The sequence below is a fragment of the Actinia tenebrosa genome, unplaced genomic scaffold, assembly GCF_029948245.1.
Source record: "Actinia tenebrosa isolate PJP-AT-01 unplaced genomic scaffold, QUT_ActTen_1.0 PGA_scaffold4__44_contigs__length_22323623, whole genome shotgun sequence".
In the NCBI taxonomy this organism is placed as follows: domain Eukaryota; kingdom Metazoa; phylum Cnidaria; class Anthozoa; order Actiniaria; family Actiniidae; genus Actinia; species Actinia tenebrosa.
The window spans coordinates 17,618,882-17,638,491 of NW_028292581.1; the positions used below are offsets into that span (position 1 = coordinate 17,618,882).

General features: G+C 39.1%; 1 protein-coding gene and 10 non-coding genes across 11 annotated transcripts in view; 4 read left to right on the forward strand and 7 right to left on the reverse strand.

Annotated features, from left to right (window-relative positions):
• The window catches only part of LOC116306212 (dnaJ homolog subfamily C member 13), a 76,944-nt gene extending 68,336 nt beyond the window's left edge, over window positions 1–8,608 (reverse strand). Inside the window, exons 1-12 of the mRNA XM_089037291.1 lie at window positions 8,401–8,608; window positions 8,199–8,274; window positions 5,789–5,864; window positions 5,287–5,360; window positions 4,852–4,893; window positions 4,330–4,386; window positions 4,062–4,151; window positions 3,266–3,319; window positions 2,556–2,638; window positions 2,052–2,111; window positions 1,453–1,516; window positions 545–640 (exon numbers count right to left, since the gene is read on the reverse strand). Coding sequence (XP_088893417.1) covers window positions 545–640; window positions 1,453–1,516; window positions 2,052–2,111; window positions 2,556–2,638; window positions 3,266–3,319; window positions 4,062–4,151; window positions 4,330–4,386; window positions 4,852–4,893; window positions 5,287–5,360; window positions 5,789–5,864; window positions 8,199–8,274; window positions 8,401–8,468 — 840 coding nt within the window. The 5' untranslated portion in view covers window positions 8,469–8,608. The remainder of the gene's footprint in view (window positions 1–544; window positions 641–1,452; window positions 1,517–2,051; window positions 2,112–2,555; window positions 2,639–3,265; window positions 3,320–4,061; window positions 4,152–4,329; window positions 4,387–4,851; window positions 4,894–5,286; window positions 5,361–5,788; window positions 5,865–8,198; window positions 8,275–8,400) is intronic.
• A 1,028-nt stretch (window positions 8,609–9,636) lies between these two features.
• Window positions 9,637–9,709, reverse strand: Trnar-ucg (transfer RNA arginine (anticodon UCG)). The gene has a single exon. It is a non-coding gene; the product is annotated as a tRNA-Arg (tRNA).
• Window positions 9,710–10,394: 685 nt separating this feature from the next.
• Trnak-cuu (transfer RNA lysine (anticodon CUU)) lies at window positions 10,395–10,467 on the forward strand. Its single transcript has one exon. It is a non-coding gene; the product is annotated as a tRNA-Lys (tRNA).
• A 610-nt stretch (window positions 10,468–11,077) lies between these two features.
• Window positions 11,078–11,150, reverse strand: Trnar-acg (transfer RNA arginine (anticodon ACG)). The gene has a single exon. It is a non-coding gene; the product is annotated as a tRNA-Arg (tRNA).
• A 731-nt stretch (window positions 11,151–11,881) lies between these two features.
• Window positions 11,882–11,954, reverse strand: Trnak-cuu (transfer RNA lysine (anticodon CUU)). Its single transcript has one exon. It is a non-coding gene; the product is annotated as a tRNA-Lys (tRNA).
• A 3,341-nt stretch (window positions 11,955–15,295) lies between these two features.
• Trnar-ucg (transfer RNA arginine (anticodon UCG)) lies at window positions 15,296–15,368 on the reverse strand. Its single transcript has one exon. It is a non-coding gene; the product is annotated as a tRNA-Arg (tRNA).
• Window positions 15,369–15,810: 442 nt separating this feature from the next.
• Trnak-cuu (transfer RNA lysine (anticodon CUU)) lies at window positions 15,811–15,883 on the forward strand. Its single transcript has one exon. It is a non-coding gene; the product is annotated as a tRNA-Lys (tRNA).
• Window positions 15,884–16,136: 253 nt separating this feature from the next.
• Trnak-cuu (transfer RNA lysine (anticodon CUU)) lies at window positions 16,137–16,209 on the forward strand. Its single transcript has one exon. It is a non-coding gene; the product is annotated as a tRNA-Lys (tRNA).
• A 669-nt stretch (window positions 16,210–16,878) lies between these two features.
• On the reverse strand, window positions 16,879–16,951 carry Trnar-acg (transfer RNA arginine (anticodon ACG)). The gene has a single exon. It is a non-coding gene; the product is annotated as a tRNA-Arg (tRNA).
• Window positions 16,952–17,385: 434 nt separating this feature from the next.
• Trnak-cuu (transfer RNA lysine (anticodon CUU)) lies at window positions 17,386–17,458 on the reverse strand. The gene has a single exon. It is a non-coding gene; the product is annotated as a tRNA-Lys (tRNA).
• Window positions 17,459–19,273: 1,815 nt separating this feature from the next.
• On the forward strand, window positions 19,274–19,346 carry Trnar-ucg (transfer RNA arginine (anticodon UCG)). The gene has a single exon. It is a non-coding gene; the product is annotated as a tRNA-Arg (tRNA).
• Window positions 19,347–19,610: the final 264 nt, after the last annotated feature.

Here is a 19,610-nt window from a genome sequence, read left to right on the forward strand (position 1 = left end):
CAATCTGACCCAGGTTCAAGTCTCGCCGGTCTCGGTGTCATATGTGAGTAAAGTTGTTTGTTGTTTCTCTACTGTGCTGCGAGGGTTTTCCTTCCAGGTACTCCAGTTTTTAATCCCTCCACAAAAATCAACTTCTAAATTCTAATTCAATCTATGGGCTGTCTTATCAATTGGGTCACAAGGCCTGTTAGGCATGAAGCTGTCCACCCAGGAGTGGTAAACGCATTAGATTTTAAAAGAAGAAAGAAAGAAAAAAAGAAAAAAACTGTAAGTTTATTGTTCCTGTTTTGCTAGAGTAACATTTCATAGCCAGTGGCTAACCAACCTGTGGCTCTTGTACCATGATCGAATTTGAATTTGGAAGTTGGTTAATTTTTGCCGAGCAATGAAGTCACTGAAAAAACCAGAGACAAAAACCCTCGAAGTACAGTCCTGAGAGAACCAACTAGAAACTCCACTCACATAAAACGCTGACCCCAGCGGGACTCAAACCCAGGTTGCATTAATGAGAGGCAAGCGCCCATGCTTCTTTTCTATTACTTACATCACATAAAGGTTGACAGCTAACAATACAATATGTGGCAGGGTCGCGCTCAATGATGCAGGACTCTGAGAGACACAGTGTTCTGGCCACAGGATCCTAAAATTAAAAAAACCCAGGTCAGATTGGATATTTAGAATACTTTTTGCATTTTAAAATAATATCCCTAACTGCAGTTTTCAGACTTCAGACCATGTACATGTATCATTCTCTAGAATTTGATCTATCTTCACCATCACCATCATTGTCACTGTAAGCATCACTATCATCATTATCCTTGATTTTCTAGTACAAATAGCACACAATGTAATGCTTCCAACCATGCGTCATTCCTATAGTATGTACCATCATAGTTATGGTCAGTGAAACTGTCACTGTCCCCATCACTAATAAAAAAACCGTCCTTTTTTCACGAGGGTAGCACTTAATAGCCAGTGGCTAACAAACTTGTGGCCCTCATTCCATGATCGAATTGGAATTTAGGAGTTGATTTTTGCGGAGGGAGGAAAACCGGAGAACCCGGAAGACCCTCGCAGCACAGGAGAGAACCAACAAACAACTCTACTCATATACAACACTGAGCCTGGCGGGACTCGAACTCGGGTGGCATTGATGAGAGGCGAGCACTCACACCGCTATGCCACCCGTGCTTCCCTAATACCATCATTGTCTACCAACATAATGTCTGCTTTCACTATCACTATCATCATCATCACCTACCAACAAAACATCCAACTTCAGACCATGTGTCATTCCTAGAGTATCCTAGAGTATTCCATTCAACATCATCATAGTATTGTTCACTGCTGCCATCACTATCATAATCATCATCACCAACCAACAAATCAGATAAATTACATTGTTTAACTTAAGAATATATATATATATATATTATACATCTTTTTACTCACAGGATTTCTGCATGTAATTTTGTGAACTTTGAATTCTGCTAAAGACGTTACATGTTCATCTTCACTGTAAGAGGAAATGTAAGAAACCCGATGAAAAATGTTTTCCTAATTTTAGGAGAAATGTTACGTCTAGGGAGCTTGTGTGCTATGGCACTGTAAGACAAACAATGCTATTTGTCTGTCATTTGGGGGTTGTTTACCTGGTCTTATAGTCACATATCCAGAGCAAAAAATAATGGCTGCTCAATGGCTGGAAATGATAACTGGCAATATCAGACTACTGCTTAGTTCATCAAAGTGAACAGTCAAGAGAATTGGCCCAAGAGCGGTTTGGCCAGACATTGTCCATTGTTCACCATTATTGTTTTGCTTCCAAATCAGAAGGATGCTGGTAGGTTATGGGGGTGTCATGGCAGTACAGACTAGGGGCTTCATAGTATACACTGGGGCATCATGGTATACACTGGGCATCTTGGATGGGGGCATCATGACAAGGGGGCATCATGACCATTATTCAGTTATTGGTGGACTGTTCATATGATGATGGAAGATAGGGGTAAGGTCATGCAATAAATAATGTTGCGCACAAAGAAACTCACCTGTATTTTCCAAATCTGTGTTTGTGAAACTGATCAAATTTTATTGGCTTTGGTCTTTGTCTGGATATGTCAAATAATAAATACAACAATCAGAACTTCAATCTTCTTTATATATTTTAAGGGTGACATGGGTAACATGTGCTGCTACGGCACTGTCTCTCATCACTGAGTAATTCACCCTTGGGGTGACAGGTTTGATTCTGGACTGAGTTCGAATGAAATACTGCATGTGACTTAAGTTTGCTTAATTTATTGTTCTCTACTGTGCACAAGGCTTTTGCTCCAGGTTTTTTAGTTATTCTCCCTCTGTAAAAATCAGCATCTGAGTTTAATGATGTGTGCTGTAAATAGTGAAAACATCTTTTTATGGATTAATTATTAGCATACAGTACATCTAAGCATAGTATACTGTAAATCAAACTTCAAGCAAGAGACAGAAAGACAGACAGACAGACATCTTTAATCACGAGAGAATATCTGATTTTCTAGTTAACTGTTACTTACTTTATAACAATTCCTAAATATGCCATTCCATATTCTCCCATCTTTCTAATGAGCTCATCTCTCTGATCTGTCACAAACATGTGCTGCAAAGAGATACGTAGTAATTGATATAACACATTTATTGAGTATAGTAGACCTTGATTTTATAACTTTCAGAAGCATAATTATTCACATATACATGCAGCACCTTTCAGGGAATGTTGGAACATGAGAGAATTGCAGTGCAACTATGTACTATAACTCAGGGCACCTATACAGCAAGAACCAATCACATTGGGGAATGAAAACCATACAATCTAACTTTGGAACCAATCAGAAAGAGGCAGAAAACAATAGCCTTTTAACATATATCTTTTTATTCCCAAGAGAATTGACGATGGCTATCTAGTTGTTTACACTAATATCAGGGTCAAATGACCATTCTCGTGCAGTCTTAGACTGTCAGATTGCATAAGTCATAGTTGCCTAACTGGTCTAAGTGGTACTAGTTACAGTAGTTGTACTGTAAGAGCCAGAAAAATAATTTAATTGCATAGCAGAGTACTGCTCAACACTTCTTGAGCGAACGCAGCATATTTCTTTTATAGAATGCAAATTAGGCCAGCTGTCTTTTATACAGAAAAAAGAGAGCATAGACTCCCAACCAATCAGAATGCAAGACTTATAACAGTTATTCAAATTATATGATACAACAGAAATTGATGACGTACCAGTCTACTGAAGCCTCCATAAAGTATTACAAAGCCTCCTGGGTAATCTGACACCTGGAGGGCAATAGTAAAGAACCAATCATCATTGATTATTGAAGGGGACAAAATTAATAAAATTTGATGAGGTTTTGATTAACAATACTACGGATCTAACCGAACTGTGGCGACATGCCAAAAATTTGTCTAGCTACCACACCCTAATTCGTATACTGACACACCTACTTTTGTCATTGTCTCGGATCTAGCACATTGCCAGTAAGGTATTCATTGTAATACATGTAACAAAAGTAGGTGTGTCAGTAGACGAATTAGGGTGTGGTAGCAAGACAAATTTTTGACGCGTTGCCACAGTTCAGTGAGATCCGTAGCATTTTGTTTTTAAAAAGACATTCTGAGGACAAATCTTAATGCAGGTCCACATCAGTCATTGGCTACCTAAACCTCAACTTGTGTTGCAGTGATGTGCTGTAGGAGCCAGGGAGACTAGTGGGGCTATAGCCCCCTCCCCCCCACTTTTCAATAAAACTAAATTCTTATATTCAAAAATAATATTTTTTAAATAGAAGTAGCTATAGCATTTGCTCTTCTAGTGCATACTGTAACAATCAAATCAAATTTGCTAAACAACCTAATTTTCATTTTACACCCTCCACCCCCCTTTGACAATAAAAATCATGCTCCTACCTCCCTGGCTTTGCCAAATAAAGTGCAATAAAGCTGGGATTTCACAGTCTTAATGCAGGTATGCAATATAACACCAAAAACAAACAAAGAAAGAATAATAAATTGTATTTACCAGTGCTATGCCTTCCATTTCTTTGTAATCATAGGAGCATAGTTTCTTCTGTGTTCTAGCATCAATCTGATCCAAAGAACATGCAGTAACCTATAGGAAACAAGCAATTAGAATAAGACAACAAATCATTAAACTTTTTAAGTTTTTGCCTGATTGGGTGTTCTGTGGAAAACCACAGGCATTCCAAACCTGATTGTTAAACGTTTTCATGAAATGAAGTGCTACATGATGGACTACACAAACTATTATGTATTTACAGCACACTTACCACAAGGACGACAGGTACTCTATTGTCACTCCAGTGATACTTGTAGGCATTGAATTTCTAAAACACCACAAAAGAATTAATATGAAAGCACTTACAGTAGTATGAAAATAAGGAATACAAAACATGTAGTATGTCTCATGTATGTAAGTATATCTTCAAAAAAACAAACTTCAAATCTTATCCAACCCTAAAACAACCTCTGGGCTTATCAAAATCAGTGCATGGCTAATTCACAGATCTAACCCTGAAACAACCTCTGGTCTGATCTATGTCAGGGCACGGCTAATTCACAGATCCAACCCTAAAACAACCTCTGGGCTTATCAAAGTCAGTGCATGGCTAATTCACAGATCGAACCCTGAAACAACTTCTGGGCCGATCTGGTATGGATAACTCACAGATAGAACCCTGAAACAACCTCTGGGCTGATCTAAGTCAGGGCACGGCTAACTCACAGACCCGAGACCCCAAAGGTGAGTGTGCTATCAGTAAGCTATCCTTGATTTCCACAACACAACTTACCACATCACTTGATTTATAATCAGCAAAGCTTTGACGAAACCTCTGAAAACAGAAAGCCAAACTCAATCAATTATTACAACATAGAGAATATGTATGTACATTATATATGAAGTATAACACTGGAGCTACCACAACAAAAAGTGATCTTTGTTTTATTAATAATTGAGGATCACTTAATTTTTGCGTCATTATATTTTTTGTCATCATAGTGTGTCATATCTTTTATTTTTTTGTCACTTTAATTTTGTGATCTTCTTACAATCTCAAAAATCACGTAATTTGTAATAAATATTTTCGTGAAATAAGGTACTGTAGTACTGACATGCCATCAATTTCCAATGTTAACAGATTTGCTGAATTTTTGCCCACTCATACGAAAACCCCTTAATAGCAAGGTTCAGCAATATACATTAAAACCTGAACAGTGTATTTTACCAGAGTTTCAGTGATTAGATCTGCTCTATGTTCTGTTGAGAAAGTCATGCTGTGCTTCTTCTTTCCAGCAGTGCCTACAAATGAAATTAATCATCAAAAGCCAGACTGAGTGAAAGCATATGTACAGTATATTATTCTATGTTTCATGAACTCAAAGAAAACCCTAAAGTCAAGAGAAAGATTCATCAAAGCTCTGCCCACATGTTCAGGGCTTAAAACAATGGCCAGTATGTCGGCGGTGATGACTGGCCATGAATTAGTTTTAGCTCAGTCATACCTTGTTTCTGGCTAAGCGTTACTGGTCAAAATGACCAGCAATGCAAAGATTCGACCATTATTTTAAGCCATGATATATTGCCACGTCCAGTAATCAAATCTGAGACCCCATGCCTGAGAAATGAGTTTATTATTTATTACTATTTATTCCCTTAGTTATACTTTTTCAATATTTTGCACAGCAAGGTTTGGCTTTAATAAAAAAATATATTTCCTGTAAACATACCTTTTTTCATAGTGATAATCAGCTCATTATTAGCTTTCGCACTTGGAGACACACTAACAAACTCGGAATACGCCCACTATATAAATGCAAAAACATTACAGCTGTAAACTACTATAATAATAAGAATAATTACAGTATAATGATAGTAATGATAGGATGGACTTTATTTAAGAGGATATCACATAATAAGGTAGTCATATAGGTATCTAACCAATAAACTAGTAACGCTCTTCAAATGAAATATATCAGGGTACAGAATTAACTTTTAAACCCACTAGAAAAACCTTGCTAGTAAACGATTGGACACGGTGAATAACAAGCTTTACTTGATGTGGGCTCTAGACTATTCAGTACTTCAATTTCTGGACTGTGGTCATACTTGCAAAACTTAGCTAGTTAAATATTTTGTCACTCGCTAAATACAAAATTTCATCCGCATTTTGTGCGTTTGCAAGCGTTAATTTCGTGCCCTGTATAAAATACAATTATAGTAATAAGAATGATAATGATAACAATAGAAGTAATGATACACTTTATTATAAGAGGGTGCATAGCACATAATAATATAATAATATAATTTCACTATGACGTCACTGCTTGTTTATGTGGAAGAAAATTCAACAAAATTTGGTCCTAGCAAAACAGTTTAATCTAAAATGGCCAGGTTTTCAGATATAATATGTGTTAATATGAACTAAGAAATATTCTGAGCGTTTGCTGGCTATTCTTTTAGAACAATTTTCGGTGAATTTGCATTGATTTGACCCCCTCTGACGACCATGATCCTTTGCGTTTAAACAATAGATTGTTATGATGTGATGTCATAGTGAAATAGGGCAATTGTATCATCACTCTATAATCCCATATACAGCTGTAAGCAACTATTGTATTATTTTCAAATTCTGTTTCCTGTCCAAATTAAAGATTAATTTGGATCATTTCCATTCACATTTTTCTTGGAAGAGCTAAAACTATCCAATTACTCAGTAATTGTATAGCTTTTATCAGCCAATCAAAACTCAGGTAAAACAATAGAAATTGACTTTGAACCAAGCAGTGCATGACTTTCGCTTGCCAGCTGGCCTTGTTTCCTTTTTTTTGTCTTGTAATTTTTTTCAAGATGGCAGAGGAAGTTGTAAATTGGGATCTTTTTGAAGACCTCTTTAGTGTAAAAAACAATAATATGGTAGACACGGAACTTTGATATAATTAATCTGCAATATGACTACATATCTGTCCAACTTGGAAATAATTGAAATAATTGGCCTATTGGCCTTTTTCAATTTTTTCAGTCCTCGGAACTGTTAACAACTGTTACAAGTCGATATACGAAAAATCATATAGAAACTGACCAAAATGCAACAATTGTTTGAAGGCAACAGAGCATGATTCTAGTATCTGCTATTGTGAAATAATATAAAGCTTTAATAAAAAATAATCAAGAGCTAACTTGTTGGTATCTGTCAAGATAATATTATAACCAATTTATTGGTAATACGCGACCTAACATCTATTTCACCACGGCCTGCTCTCAGTCTGACCTCTAGCTCAGCTGGTAGAGCATCGGTAGTACGATTCCGAAGGTCGTGGGTTTGATTCCCAGCGAGGTCGGAAATTAATTTTTCTGAATTTTATTCCAACGGTCTTTTGCCCGGAATAACCTCGTTCCCAAGCACTATGACTTATCTATATTTCTATATCTTCTGGTAATACAATACAAAAGGGTATATAAGAGGGTAACGATGTCGAGAATATCTCCTAAGATGGAATTGAAATTTAGGAATGTTGATTTTTGCAGAGTAGGGAAGAAAACCAAAGATCCCAGAGAAAAAACCCTCGAAGCAAGGAAGATTAACGACAACATGCAAACTCAACTCAAGTATGACAAGGTTGCATTGGTGAGAGGTGAGCCTTCTTACAGCTACGCCACTGGTACTTCACCATATTCAAGGTGTCCAAGATGTTTAGACTTAATACATTAACCTTTAATATAGACAATAATGTACATACAGTACACGTTTGCCTATGAATATTAAACTGTCCCAAAAAAGTAATATTTTATGTACACTGTTAATCTCTACGATCTGTATAGATTCCTGTCTATTTTCACGCCTATAGAACACCAAATAACATTTGTTTATTGTCTTACGATCTCGTGTTTAAAAAAAATCATACTTAACGTATAGAGAGCAACAAAAGTTTTATCTAGTAAGGCTTCTTCCCCTTCAGATTTATTATATAAATATTGTTCTCGACTTTATAATCAAATTTCCTCAAAAAATATCCTGAAATCATCTTTAATAAAGACTTAATTTCAAAAAAGATAGTGAAAGTGTCTAAACAAAGTCTTATATTTAACTTTTAAAACAAGCAGTTTCGTTTTACATGGTGGTAAGTTAAAACATATCACCTGATTCGTGACTTCAAGATTGGATGGGTTGTAAGTAGTTATAGCTTTAGTTCCCACAGAAAATATACGTTTGTATCTAGAAAAAGGAAAGATTAAGCACCGTTTGGTTAGGAATATTTAGTCATTAAAGAACTGGTGAAGAGTAAAGATCAACGTGACACCAAGCAAAGGTGTCAAGATATGCCAGCAAAGTTTTACTTACTTTCCCCTCCAAGAATGCTTCGTAGTGAAGTAGCACGCCAAATCCTCGTTACCCCACACGTTAGCCATCTTGTATTGATTATGCTCGTGGCGTCTGTTGAGTTTTTAGGGGTGTTAAGCGCCGTTCAGTGACCTGAATCCATGTTGTACTTCTAAAGCCTACTGCAATTCCGCCATGGCGGCCATGTTGTCTTGTGACTTGGGTACGCATGCGCAGTACTAGTTGTCACATGTTCACATTGATTGCTAGTAAAGCCTTCAATTTATCATTCTTATTCATTCTTTCTTTCTATTTATCTCCTTTTTTTGTCAATTTGTGATTTTATCCAGTTCACTCTTGGATTCCAAAAAAAATTATCGATATTTTTTCTTTGGTAATCAGAATAACAAACTAATGAACATTTGTCATATGAGGGGGGTGGTGAAGGGGAAATGAAGTATGCACGCAACTTCCTTCCACTCACTTGATTTGTTCATATAACATCCTTCAGTCAAAAGCGTCTGTATCATCGTATGCATAGTGTCTATTTCGGTATTTTTTGATCATTTTAATGTTAAAAGGCGCTATAGTGTAGATGGGGGGAGGGTCATTATATTTCAAGCAACCAAAAAGGGGAGGGTACTCACGAAACTTTTCGCAAGTCTTTGAGGAGGGGGGGGGGGGGGGGTTACTATTTTTTTGTGCCAATATTAATGTTGTTGTTATCTGTACAAGAGAAAAACTTGCCCCCATCATACAAACGTCTGCAAAATTTTGCAACTTTACTAAGCTCTATCTTCGCCATTTTCTAACTTATCACACTTTAACTTTGCGATTTGGTAAATTTGAGGCTCTGTCTAAAGGCGTTGATCGATTTTTGCTGGCTTGCTCATAACAAAAGTTAAAAGAAACGTAGAAGGGCTTATTTCTGCGTTCTATCGGTGTGCAAACCAATAGATCTTATTCGTGTTCTGACGATGTTTTCCCAATTCAGAGTAACAAAACTCCAGAAGTTTCATTTTCTATTGTTTTTCTCTTCGAAAAATTCATGAGTATCACAAAGGATACGAAAGCAATAACGATGATATCCCGATGAGTTTCAAAACCGGCTGTTCATTCTCCTAGAGGATGGTCACCTTCAATTGGGAAGACGTTGTCACACAACGAATAAGATAATGTCACTATTGAGATCACTGCGACCATTTGGTCAAAGGATACGCTATGAAAATTTGTTAAAATGGAACAAAAGGGAATAAACGACCCCGCCAGGACTCGAACCTGGAATCCCCTGATTCGAAGTCAGATGCCTTATCCATTAGGCCACGAGGTCCTTACTTTAATATATATTATGCATGTAAAATGATGATCATGTCGCATCAACCATGTTGGTCTTACATGCTACAAAAATTATGTTATTGCCATACACGGACATGCTATCCAGTTGTTAAAGGATATCTGCCATTCTGTCATGCAATTGCTTGGCTATCGATTACGTGACTTTTTGGAGTTGACTGGGGGGCAAACAAGCGGTTGACTGGGAGGCAACTAGCGGATGCTAAGTCAAAACATATCAAAATAAGTCCTCAAACTATTGTATTTGACTATTTTCACGACATCAAACCAGAAAACAAGAGATCAAAACAACCTCCAGGATTCTACAAGCTATTAAAAAAGAGCTATTACCGGAAGTGACGTCTATTGATAGCAAACTATTGCGGCAGAGGAGAATGATATCCCCATGTCACTGTTTCAACATTCTGAAATGCCAAATACTCAGGTAAGTATGTTTTTAGGGGCCACCCCCTTTTGAAATACTGGAATTGCCAAATACTCATGCAAGTATGTTTTTAGGGGCCACCCCCTTTTGAAATACTGGATTTACCAATGTACAAATTAATTTTCAAGTCGACTACGCTAGAATTCAAACCCGGAATGCCCTCAGTCTACCGCTCAACTTCAGCCAAGGTAATCGAATGACAGCATCTTGGCTTCAAAAAGCACAAAAGATAAGAAGTGCCCGGTTAGCTCAGTCGGTAGAGCATGGGACTCTTAATCCCAGGGTCGTGGGTTCGAGCCCCACATTGGGCGAGAAAAGTTTTCTTATTTTGCTGAAAGACTGCATGTTTGCTTGAAGCTAGAACAATAGACTTAAGGCGCAATTACACGGAGCAATTTCCTCTGCAACTTGTCCTACAACAGCATTGAGACACAAGTTGCATGGGCGTATACAGGGTGTGAACGGAGACCCAAACATATTGGTGCAACTTGTCTCGCAACATTTTTTCAAATTGCGCTGTAAGTTACACGCTGCAATAGGACGTTTGCATGATGGCGTCATTTGACTCCCACTACCATAATTCTTCGCGAATTTTCTTTCTGATTCAAGTTTGTATTCCCTCATGAGAATAGTAAGACAATTGGTGCTAATTAACTGAACAAAAGAAAGTGTGCAAGGGAGTCTGGTAGTAGAGGTCAATGACGCCATCGTGGAAATGTCCTATACTACATGCAACTTGTGATGCAACTCGGTTGCGAGAAAATTTGCAGAGAAAAATTCTCCGTGTGTTCAGTAATCGCGCCTTTAAGTCAGTTTTAGCCCTTCTCACGTGAGTGAAAAAGCTCCGTGATACAATTTATCCAAAGCCTTACTGCTTGGGCCAAGTTGAGAAAGAAAAAAATATCATATAGTATTAGTAGATGACCCCGCCAGGACTCGAACCTGGAATCCCCTGATTCGTAGTCAGATGCCTTATCCATTGGGCCACGGGGCCTCCATAAACAAACTTGGCTTTATACATTATAATGATCAAGAACTTTTCCAGCCCAGAATGAGAGTTTTGGCCCGCCATGCAGAGCTGTCTCACAGCGGTATGAGTGGAGCCGACATGATGCTAGAATATGGTAAAATAGAAGAAAGATATACCTCTTGATTATCTTGGTAACATTTCAGTTTTGAGTTTTTAACATCTTTTCTTTGGTATTTGAGTTCCTCATCTATGTTACCAACAGGACTCTCTAACGCAGGAAAAGAGAATTTTGCCAAGGTTCAAGATCGAGGGCGAAAAAAAATGCCTTATCCATTGGGCCACGGGGCCGCACCTGCAAAACATATCAACGAAACAATTATAACTATACATAGTCAGATCCACATCAGTCCTGATTATCTTGGTAGTTGGATCGGGCACACGGCGTCAGTCGTCTTAGAGATAAAATTAAGCAATTTTAGGAATTTGAAATTTAGAATTTCGGCATGTCCTTCCAGAGGTCAAAAATCGTTCAACCAAGCCATTTTTAAAAGACTTCTGGTATCTTTTGGGGATATCTTTGAAATTTCCGACGAGCAGATCCAATGGCACGAAATTGTTTTATCGTGCTGGTGTGGTGATAAAACACAGTTATCACGCATGTTATAACGCTCAACGCAAAAAAATATATCTGGCTTGCAAAGGCCTAACGTTCTTCAAGCAAAACGTGTAGCTCAGCTAGTAAAAAGTTCATTTTCCGCCCAATGTGGGGCTCGAACCCACGACCCTGGGATTAAGAGTCCCATGCTCTACCGACTGAGCTAACCGGGCATTTGTTCATGTAATTTTTATTATACAAAGACCTACTCCTGTACTTTGTTTCCAGTGGTTCTTTAGTTCGTACGCAAAAAAAACAACAACAAAAAAAAAACTTGTCATCGCTTATCACCAGCGCCAGTACAGCAGTGGCGCAGCTCAACGGGGTCGAACTGAAAGCATGTGCATTTGAAGAGTACAAAGACAGAACTCATGCGATCTTTAATCTAGTGCACATCCAACAGGTTTTGTTTTATTGGTAAATCAGTCATCACTCCCTTGGTACTCTTTCTAACCTTCATGTTGGCTCATGTGGACTGACAAAGAACATTACTTGGTAATTCTTGTGTTGTTCAACGAACGTGACGGACATGGCGACCAACATGCCTACTGCACGAGAGGTCCTTTTCCCCCCAAATTAAAACCGTTCGTCTGGAGATGACGTGTTCGATAAGCTCCATATTTAGTTTGCTTCGAACATGACTTCACCTGACGCGCTTATTCTAATTATAACGTCACAAAGAACGACCAACTCCATATATAGTCGGGATTTCGAAGATGACGTCACCTCGAGCGCTCATTCTAATCATTACGTCACTATATTTGACTTAAAATAAAAAATGATAATTGATGAATAACCCAGGTTCGAATGCTGGTCACGGCAATAGTTTTCTTTTATTCTACTATCACCTGTCGTGGTGGTGTTGAGCCGTGATCGTCTAGAGGTTAGGATATTGCGTTGTGGCCGCAATAACCCAGGTTCGAATGCTGGTCACGGCAATAGTTTTCTTTTATTCTACTATCACCTGTCGTGGTGGTGTTGAGCCGTGATCGTCTAGAGGTTAGGACATTGCGTTATGGCCGCAATAACCCAGGTTCGAATGCCGGTCACGGCAATAGTTTTCTTTTATTCTACTATCACCTGTCGTGGTGGTGTTGAGCCGTGATCGTCTAGAGGTTAGGACATTGCGTTGTGGCCGCAATAACCCAGGTTCGAATGCTGGTCACGGCAATAGTTTTCTTTTATTCTACTATCACCTGTCGTGGTGGTGTTGAGCCGTGATCGTCTAGAGGTTAGGACATTGCGTTGTGGCCGCAATAACCCAGGTTCGAATGCTGGTCACGGCAATAGTTTTCTTTTATTCTACTATAACCTGTCGTGGTGGTGTTGAGCCGTGATCGTCTAGAGGTTAGGACATTGCGTTGTGGCCGCAATAACCCAGGTTCGAATGCTGGTCACGGCAATAGTTTTCTTTTATTCTACTATCACCTGTCGTGGTGGTGTTGAGCCGTGATCGTCTAGAGGTTAGGACATTGGGTAGTCTTTATGAGAACATGGATGAGGAAACCAGACACCAAAAGAAAATACGTAATACTCAAAATGTTTTATATTCTTAACATAGCAAGTGGTCCGAAGTAATACAATCTGCATACTGTACTGTCAGTTGGGCAATTGCTTCAATATTACAAAACAATTGTCAAACAGGTTGTACTGAGGCACGTTTAGGTGAACAAAAATGAAAAAATGAAACCATGTGAACGTCAATAATGTCCCTATTGAGATCACTGCGACTAGCTCGAATTTTATGTTTCCAAACCTCATGCCTGGAACTACAGTGTGAATAACCTACTCCTTGCCGTAAATTCACGATACGCACACAGGAAGCCCAAACAATCGAATGGTCGATGTCAATATTATTCCAACTCGTGCACTACACGCCAAATACTACTAATGGGAGGGGATATCTCTACTAACCCAGGGCCAACTGATCGTCAACCTGGAAATACCAAATCCAAGTGGCCGTCCTCAAGCGAATCCAAGAATACCGTTCATTCTAAACAACATCTGACATTATGTGTTGTAAATGTCCGCTCAGTTAAAAACAAGAGTGCTGACCTGTTAGACTATGTATGTGACTGTAAGGCTGATCTTGTAGCTATCACAAAGACTTGGTTACAACCTAGTGATTCAGCTGTAAGGCTGGAGCTATGTCCTCAAGGTTACAAGTTCCTCGATAGCCCGCGTATTGGACGACGAGGCGGAGGAACAGGTTTATTGTGTCGAGAAGCATTTGTTGTCAAGAAAGTTGTTGGAGGCGAAAAGAATTCTTTCGAATGGACTATCAAATCCTCGTCACATAATCTACGTCTTGTGATTGTCTATCGACCTCCATCCTCTGTTACCCATAGAGTAACTATTAGCACATTCTTCAGCGAATTCTCTGATTATTTGGAGTCTGTACTGTTATCAAAAGAGCAGCTACTTATCACTGGTGACCTGAAAATTCATGTAGATGTTGCTGATGATCCGGATGCTATTAAGTTGGTTGGTCTGATGGAATCTGTTGGCCTCACGCAGCACGTCACCGCACCAACTCACATGCATGGCCATACCTTAGACTTGATCAAGTCACGCCGCTCTGAAGCAATCATTAAGGTTTATCTCGGACCATGCCTCACTTCTCTGCTCACTCCTACCAAAAAAGCCTGATTTTATGGCAACGACAGTAACATACAGAAAAATAAAATCGATTGATCTTGATTGTCTCCGTATGGACTTGGCTGCCTCGGAACTGTGTGAGATCGACTCTGACACCACTGACTCAGCTCTACAGGAGGGTGGTCTGGATAAGCTTGTGAGATCTTACAACACAACCCTGTCTAGTTTACTGGATCGTCATGCTCCATTGAAAACAAGAACTATATCTGTAACTTCTTGGTCGTCTAAAATCTAAATTTGGGATTACTGACTATGCTCTGAAGTGGTTCTCATCATACCTTAGTAACAGAACTCAGCGAGTGTATCTTGAAGGATGCAATTCTGAAGTTTTTCCACTACCTTATGGTGTTCCGCAGGGTTCTTGCCTTGGACCGCTTCTGTTTAAAATCTACGCAAGTGAGTTGTTTGATGTTCTCCATGGACACCTGCCTGATGTTCACGTTTACGCTGATGACACGCAATTGTATTTATCGTTTCGATCGAACTCTGTACCTGATCAGAATAATGCAATTGCTGCCATGGAACAATGTGTGAATGCTATTCGCAACTGGATGTTCTCAGAGAAACTAAAACTAAACGACGACAAAACTGAATTCTTAATCATTGGAACTAAAATGCAGTTGGAAAAGATCAGCGTGAATCAACTAAATATTGGTGATGTTAAAATCAAGCCAACAGACATTGCCAAGAACTTAGGAACATGGTTTGACACAAATCTGAATAGGTTTAGATAATGCGCATTTGATCATATTCACATGTTAAAGTCGCGCTTTATAAATATTAATTATTATTATTATTACCGATTGGTCAAAGGATAAGCTGTGTATATTTGTTAAAATGGAACAAAATGCATAAACGACCCCGCCAGGACTCGAACCTGGAATCCCCTGATTCGAAGTCAGATGCCTTGTCCATTAGGCCACGAGGTCCTTACTTTAAATCTCCGTGATACGCATGTAAAATAATAGTCATGTCGCATCAACCATGTTGGTCTTTCATGCTACAAAAATTATGTTATTGCCATACACGGACATACTATCCAGTTGTTAAAGGATATCTGCCATTCTGTCATGCAATTGCTTACTATCAATCACGTGACTTTTTGGAGTTGACTGGGGGGCAAACAAGCGGTTGACTGGGAGGCAACTAGCGGATGCTAAGTCAAAACATATCAAAATAAGTCCTCAAACTATTGTATTTGACTATTTTCACGACATCAAACCAGAAAACAAGAGATCAAAACAACCTCCAGGATTCTACAAGCTATTAAAAAAGAGCTATTACCGAAAGTGACGTCTATTGATAGCAACCTATTGCGGCAGAGGAGAATGATATCCCCATGCCACTGTTTCAACAGTCTGAAATGGTAGTGCCTGGTTAGCTCAGTCGGTAGAGCATGGGACTCTTAATCCCAGGGTCGTGGGTTCGAGCCCCACATCGGGCGAAAATCAAAAATTTTACTAGTTGAAGGCTTTACGTTTCCTTGAGAAACTTTAGATCTTTGCCAAATATCCTTATGACTTGGATATGATAACGGTTTCCAATTTCAGACCACATTTCATTCCCTAGAGTATCCTTTCTTTGTTTAAGGATGCACATGAGAAGATGGATATGGGTACACCTGAGAGTCTTTGGAGCCTTTTATATGAAGAAAACTTGTCCGTGGTAACAGAGACACCTTTCTACAATAGACATGTGCTCAGCTAGCTCAGTCGGTAGAGCATGGGACTCTTAATCCCAGGGTCGTGGGTTCGAGCCCCACATTGGGCGAGAAAAGTTTTCTTATTTTGCTGAAAGACTGCATGTTTGCTTGAAGCTACATGCAACTTGCGAAGCAACTCGGTTTCGAGAAAAATTCTCCGTCGTGTAATCGCGCCTTTAAGGCCCCGTCCATAGCGGATAAATTGAAATCCGAATTTTTATTTATTCGGTTAGGCCTACCGTCCATGCTAGTCCGGGCGAATCCGGAACAATTCTTCACCGAAAACGAATTTTTCAAATACGGTCTCCAGAGTGGAACAATTTGAAAACGCCGGCTAGCCGTATTAGTGTGGACGTACTAACATTTTTCGAATACGATGACGTCATGATTGTCATGGGAACATGGCGGGAATACTAAAAATTCAACGCGTGCTCAATTTCAGCTTCGACGCACATGCTCAGATGTGCAATGAAGCGTTTTTGCCGCCTCTGATCGGACTAGTGTGGACGCGAAACATTTCTATCCGTTTTCATGTGTGGACGGAAAACTTTTTTTTCGGCTTCGGTGTGAAAGTTGCGGATTCTAATTTATCCAGAATAGTGTGGACGGGGCCTGAGTCATTTGTTTTGTTGCCCTTCTCACGTGATTGAAAACGCACCATAACACGATTTCATCCAAAGCTTTACTACTTGGGCCAAGTTGAGAAAGAAAAAATTGTCATATATAGTATTAAAAAACGACCCAGCCAGGACTCGAACCTGGAATCCCCTGATTCGTAGTCAGATGCCTTATCCATTGGGCCACGGGGCCGCATCTGGTAAAATGAAGATCAACGAAACACTTGTAACTATGCAAAGTCAGATCCATATCAGTCATTATTATCTTGGTAGTTGGATCGGGTACACGGCGTCAGTCGTCTTAGGGGTAAAATTGAGCAATTTTAAGAATTTAAAATTTAGTATTTGTGTCCGTATCCTCAAATTTTACGAAATCGGATACGTGTGGACGGTGAAAACGATTCGAATACGCTGCGTGTGGACGCAAACATTTTCGTATCTGCAAAAAATTATTTGCGGACACAAAAATGGACGGAGCCTGAGTCCCCCTCTCCCGGGCACGAAATAAAACTGTTTTATCGAGCTAGTCCGGTGAAAAGTGCAGTTATCATGTATGTTAACTGGCTAGCAAAAGACCTACCGTCCTTCGAGCAAACGTGTAGCTCAGCTAGTAAAATGTTATTTTTGCGCCCAATGTGGGGCTCGAACCCACGACCCTGGGATTAAGAGTCCCATGCTCTACCGACTGAGCTAACCGGGCACTTGTTTATTTATATCTTTGTATTCAAAGTCCTTCTCCTGTACTTGGTTTTCTTTGGCTTTAATATCGGTTCATACTTTGAAGACGAGATAGACAACTCGTGAGTTTTATGATTAATCAAAACAGACATAAGACATTAAATTATACACTCATTCGCCCTTATATTGGTTATGCAAGTCAGATATGGTCTCCCTCGCAAGTCTGCAACATCAAATCTATTGAACAACTCCAGCGCAGAGCTACTAGATTTATCCTTCCTAATAGTGAGCTGGATTATCGTGAACGTCTGGTTAACCTTGATTTATTACCTGTATCGCATTGGCACGAAATCATTGATTTGACATTCTATTTCAAAAGTCGAGCTGACTACTACAAGTTTTCTGTTGATGACTACGTAAAGCCTAGAAATGCCTCCCGCTCCACAAGAAACAACTGCAAGATGGACCTGCTTGTTCCTCAAACGAGAACTAAACAATTCCAGAACTCATACTTCAATAGATTGCCCAGAATATGGAATCAACTGCTGCTGATATCAAATCGTTAGATTCTGTTTCAAGTTTCAAGACTGCTCTTCATAGCCGTTACTTTGCTGGTCTGTTGAACACTTACTGCATAGACACTTATAAGACATGGAAATCAATCTGCCCTAAATGCTGTACTACGAATGACATTACTAGCAAACCATTATGTTGCTACTGAACTTTACTTAGCATATCATTATGATATGTCTCAATATATCATATGATTCTATTCTCATATCTTTTTCTTATTTATATCAAGTTGATTATGAGTTCACTAATTTTTCAGTCATTATCATTATTATCACACCATCAACTATTATATCCGTCATCATAACATACGCCATTTGTATTATTATTCCACTTATTATGTGATTATATTGTGGCCGTACTTTATTTGGAGTCATGCTCTGTTGTACGGACCATACCACTAGTCGTTTATGTGGTTAAAGCCTGATAAATCAATAAAATAAATAAATAAACCATGATGTTGGACAGGAACAATGTAATGTCTTTTCATGACGAGAGACTGATTTTTTACATATGAAATCGAAAATTACTTTCGTCTTTCTCTCCAACTTGGCTGCTGCGAAACCTCCGCTGTCATTCCAGTCAATGCCGCTACAACATGAGAATGGTCCATTCCCTTGTTGTGACCAGGCCACGACAGGAAGTGCGCCGTTTGGAACGTGACGTCACCTTGCGCGCGCTTATTTGAATTATGACGTCATAAAGGTGATTAGGCTAATGACCTACGTTTTAGCTTGATATCACACCCGATAAGAACTAAATAATCTGCGTTTTACTGTTTACAGTAGTACAAATGGACATCATACAAGCTCTCTACAAATAGGCAAATTTCAGGCCATCTCATGATTAGCAAAAAATGGTCGCAACTTGATTTTCGCGCGTTTTGAGTTTCTTCTTTTCATCAAGTAATGAATGTATAAAACAGGAGATTACTGGTAAAATCCAACCTGTCGCGTGCACAGTCTTCTTGGATGAAGAAACAAGACATGAAAATGTTATCAAGACAAGGAAAACCAAGACCCTTCATGGTGTATTGGGAAAATTAGATTTGAGTATCGCAAATCTTGTTTCAGCCGTTGCCGGGATTGTTGCAAGAAGGAGTGTCGAGTTCTACTTTTCGTATGGATAGCGGCAACAATTTCGAAAGATTGCCTAGCTTACACTGCCTGCTGCAACTGATGTACTTTACCCTGTCTGTGCATCTGCAACCCTCTGACTTTATATTATTGAAGAACAAATTAATGTAATAGAGTCGTTCATCAAATAAGACCTCGTGGCCTAATGGATAAGGCATCTGACTTCGAATCAGGGGATTCCAGGTTCGAGTCCTGGCGGGGTCGTTTGATACTTTGAGTCTCTTTGATCCTCTCCTTGATACGAGAACAGGGGTAGCATTTTTTTTCGCCCTCGATCTTGAACCTTGGCAAAATTCTCTTTTCCTGCGTTAGAGAGTCCTGTTGGTAACATAGATGAGGAACTCAAATACCAAAGAAAAGATGTTAAAAACTCAAAACTGAAATGTTACCAAGATAATCAAGAGGTATATCTTTCTTCTATTTTACCATATTCTAGCATCATGTCGGCTCCACTCATACCGCTGTGAG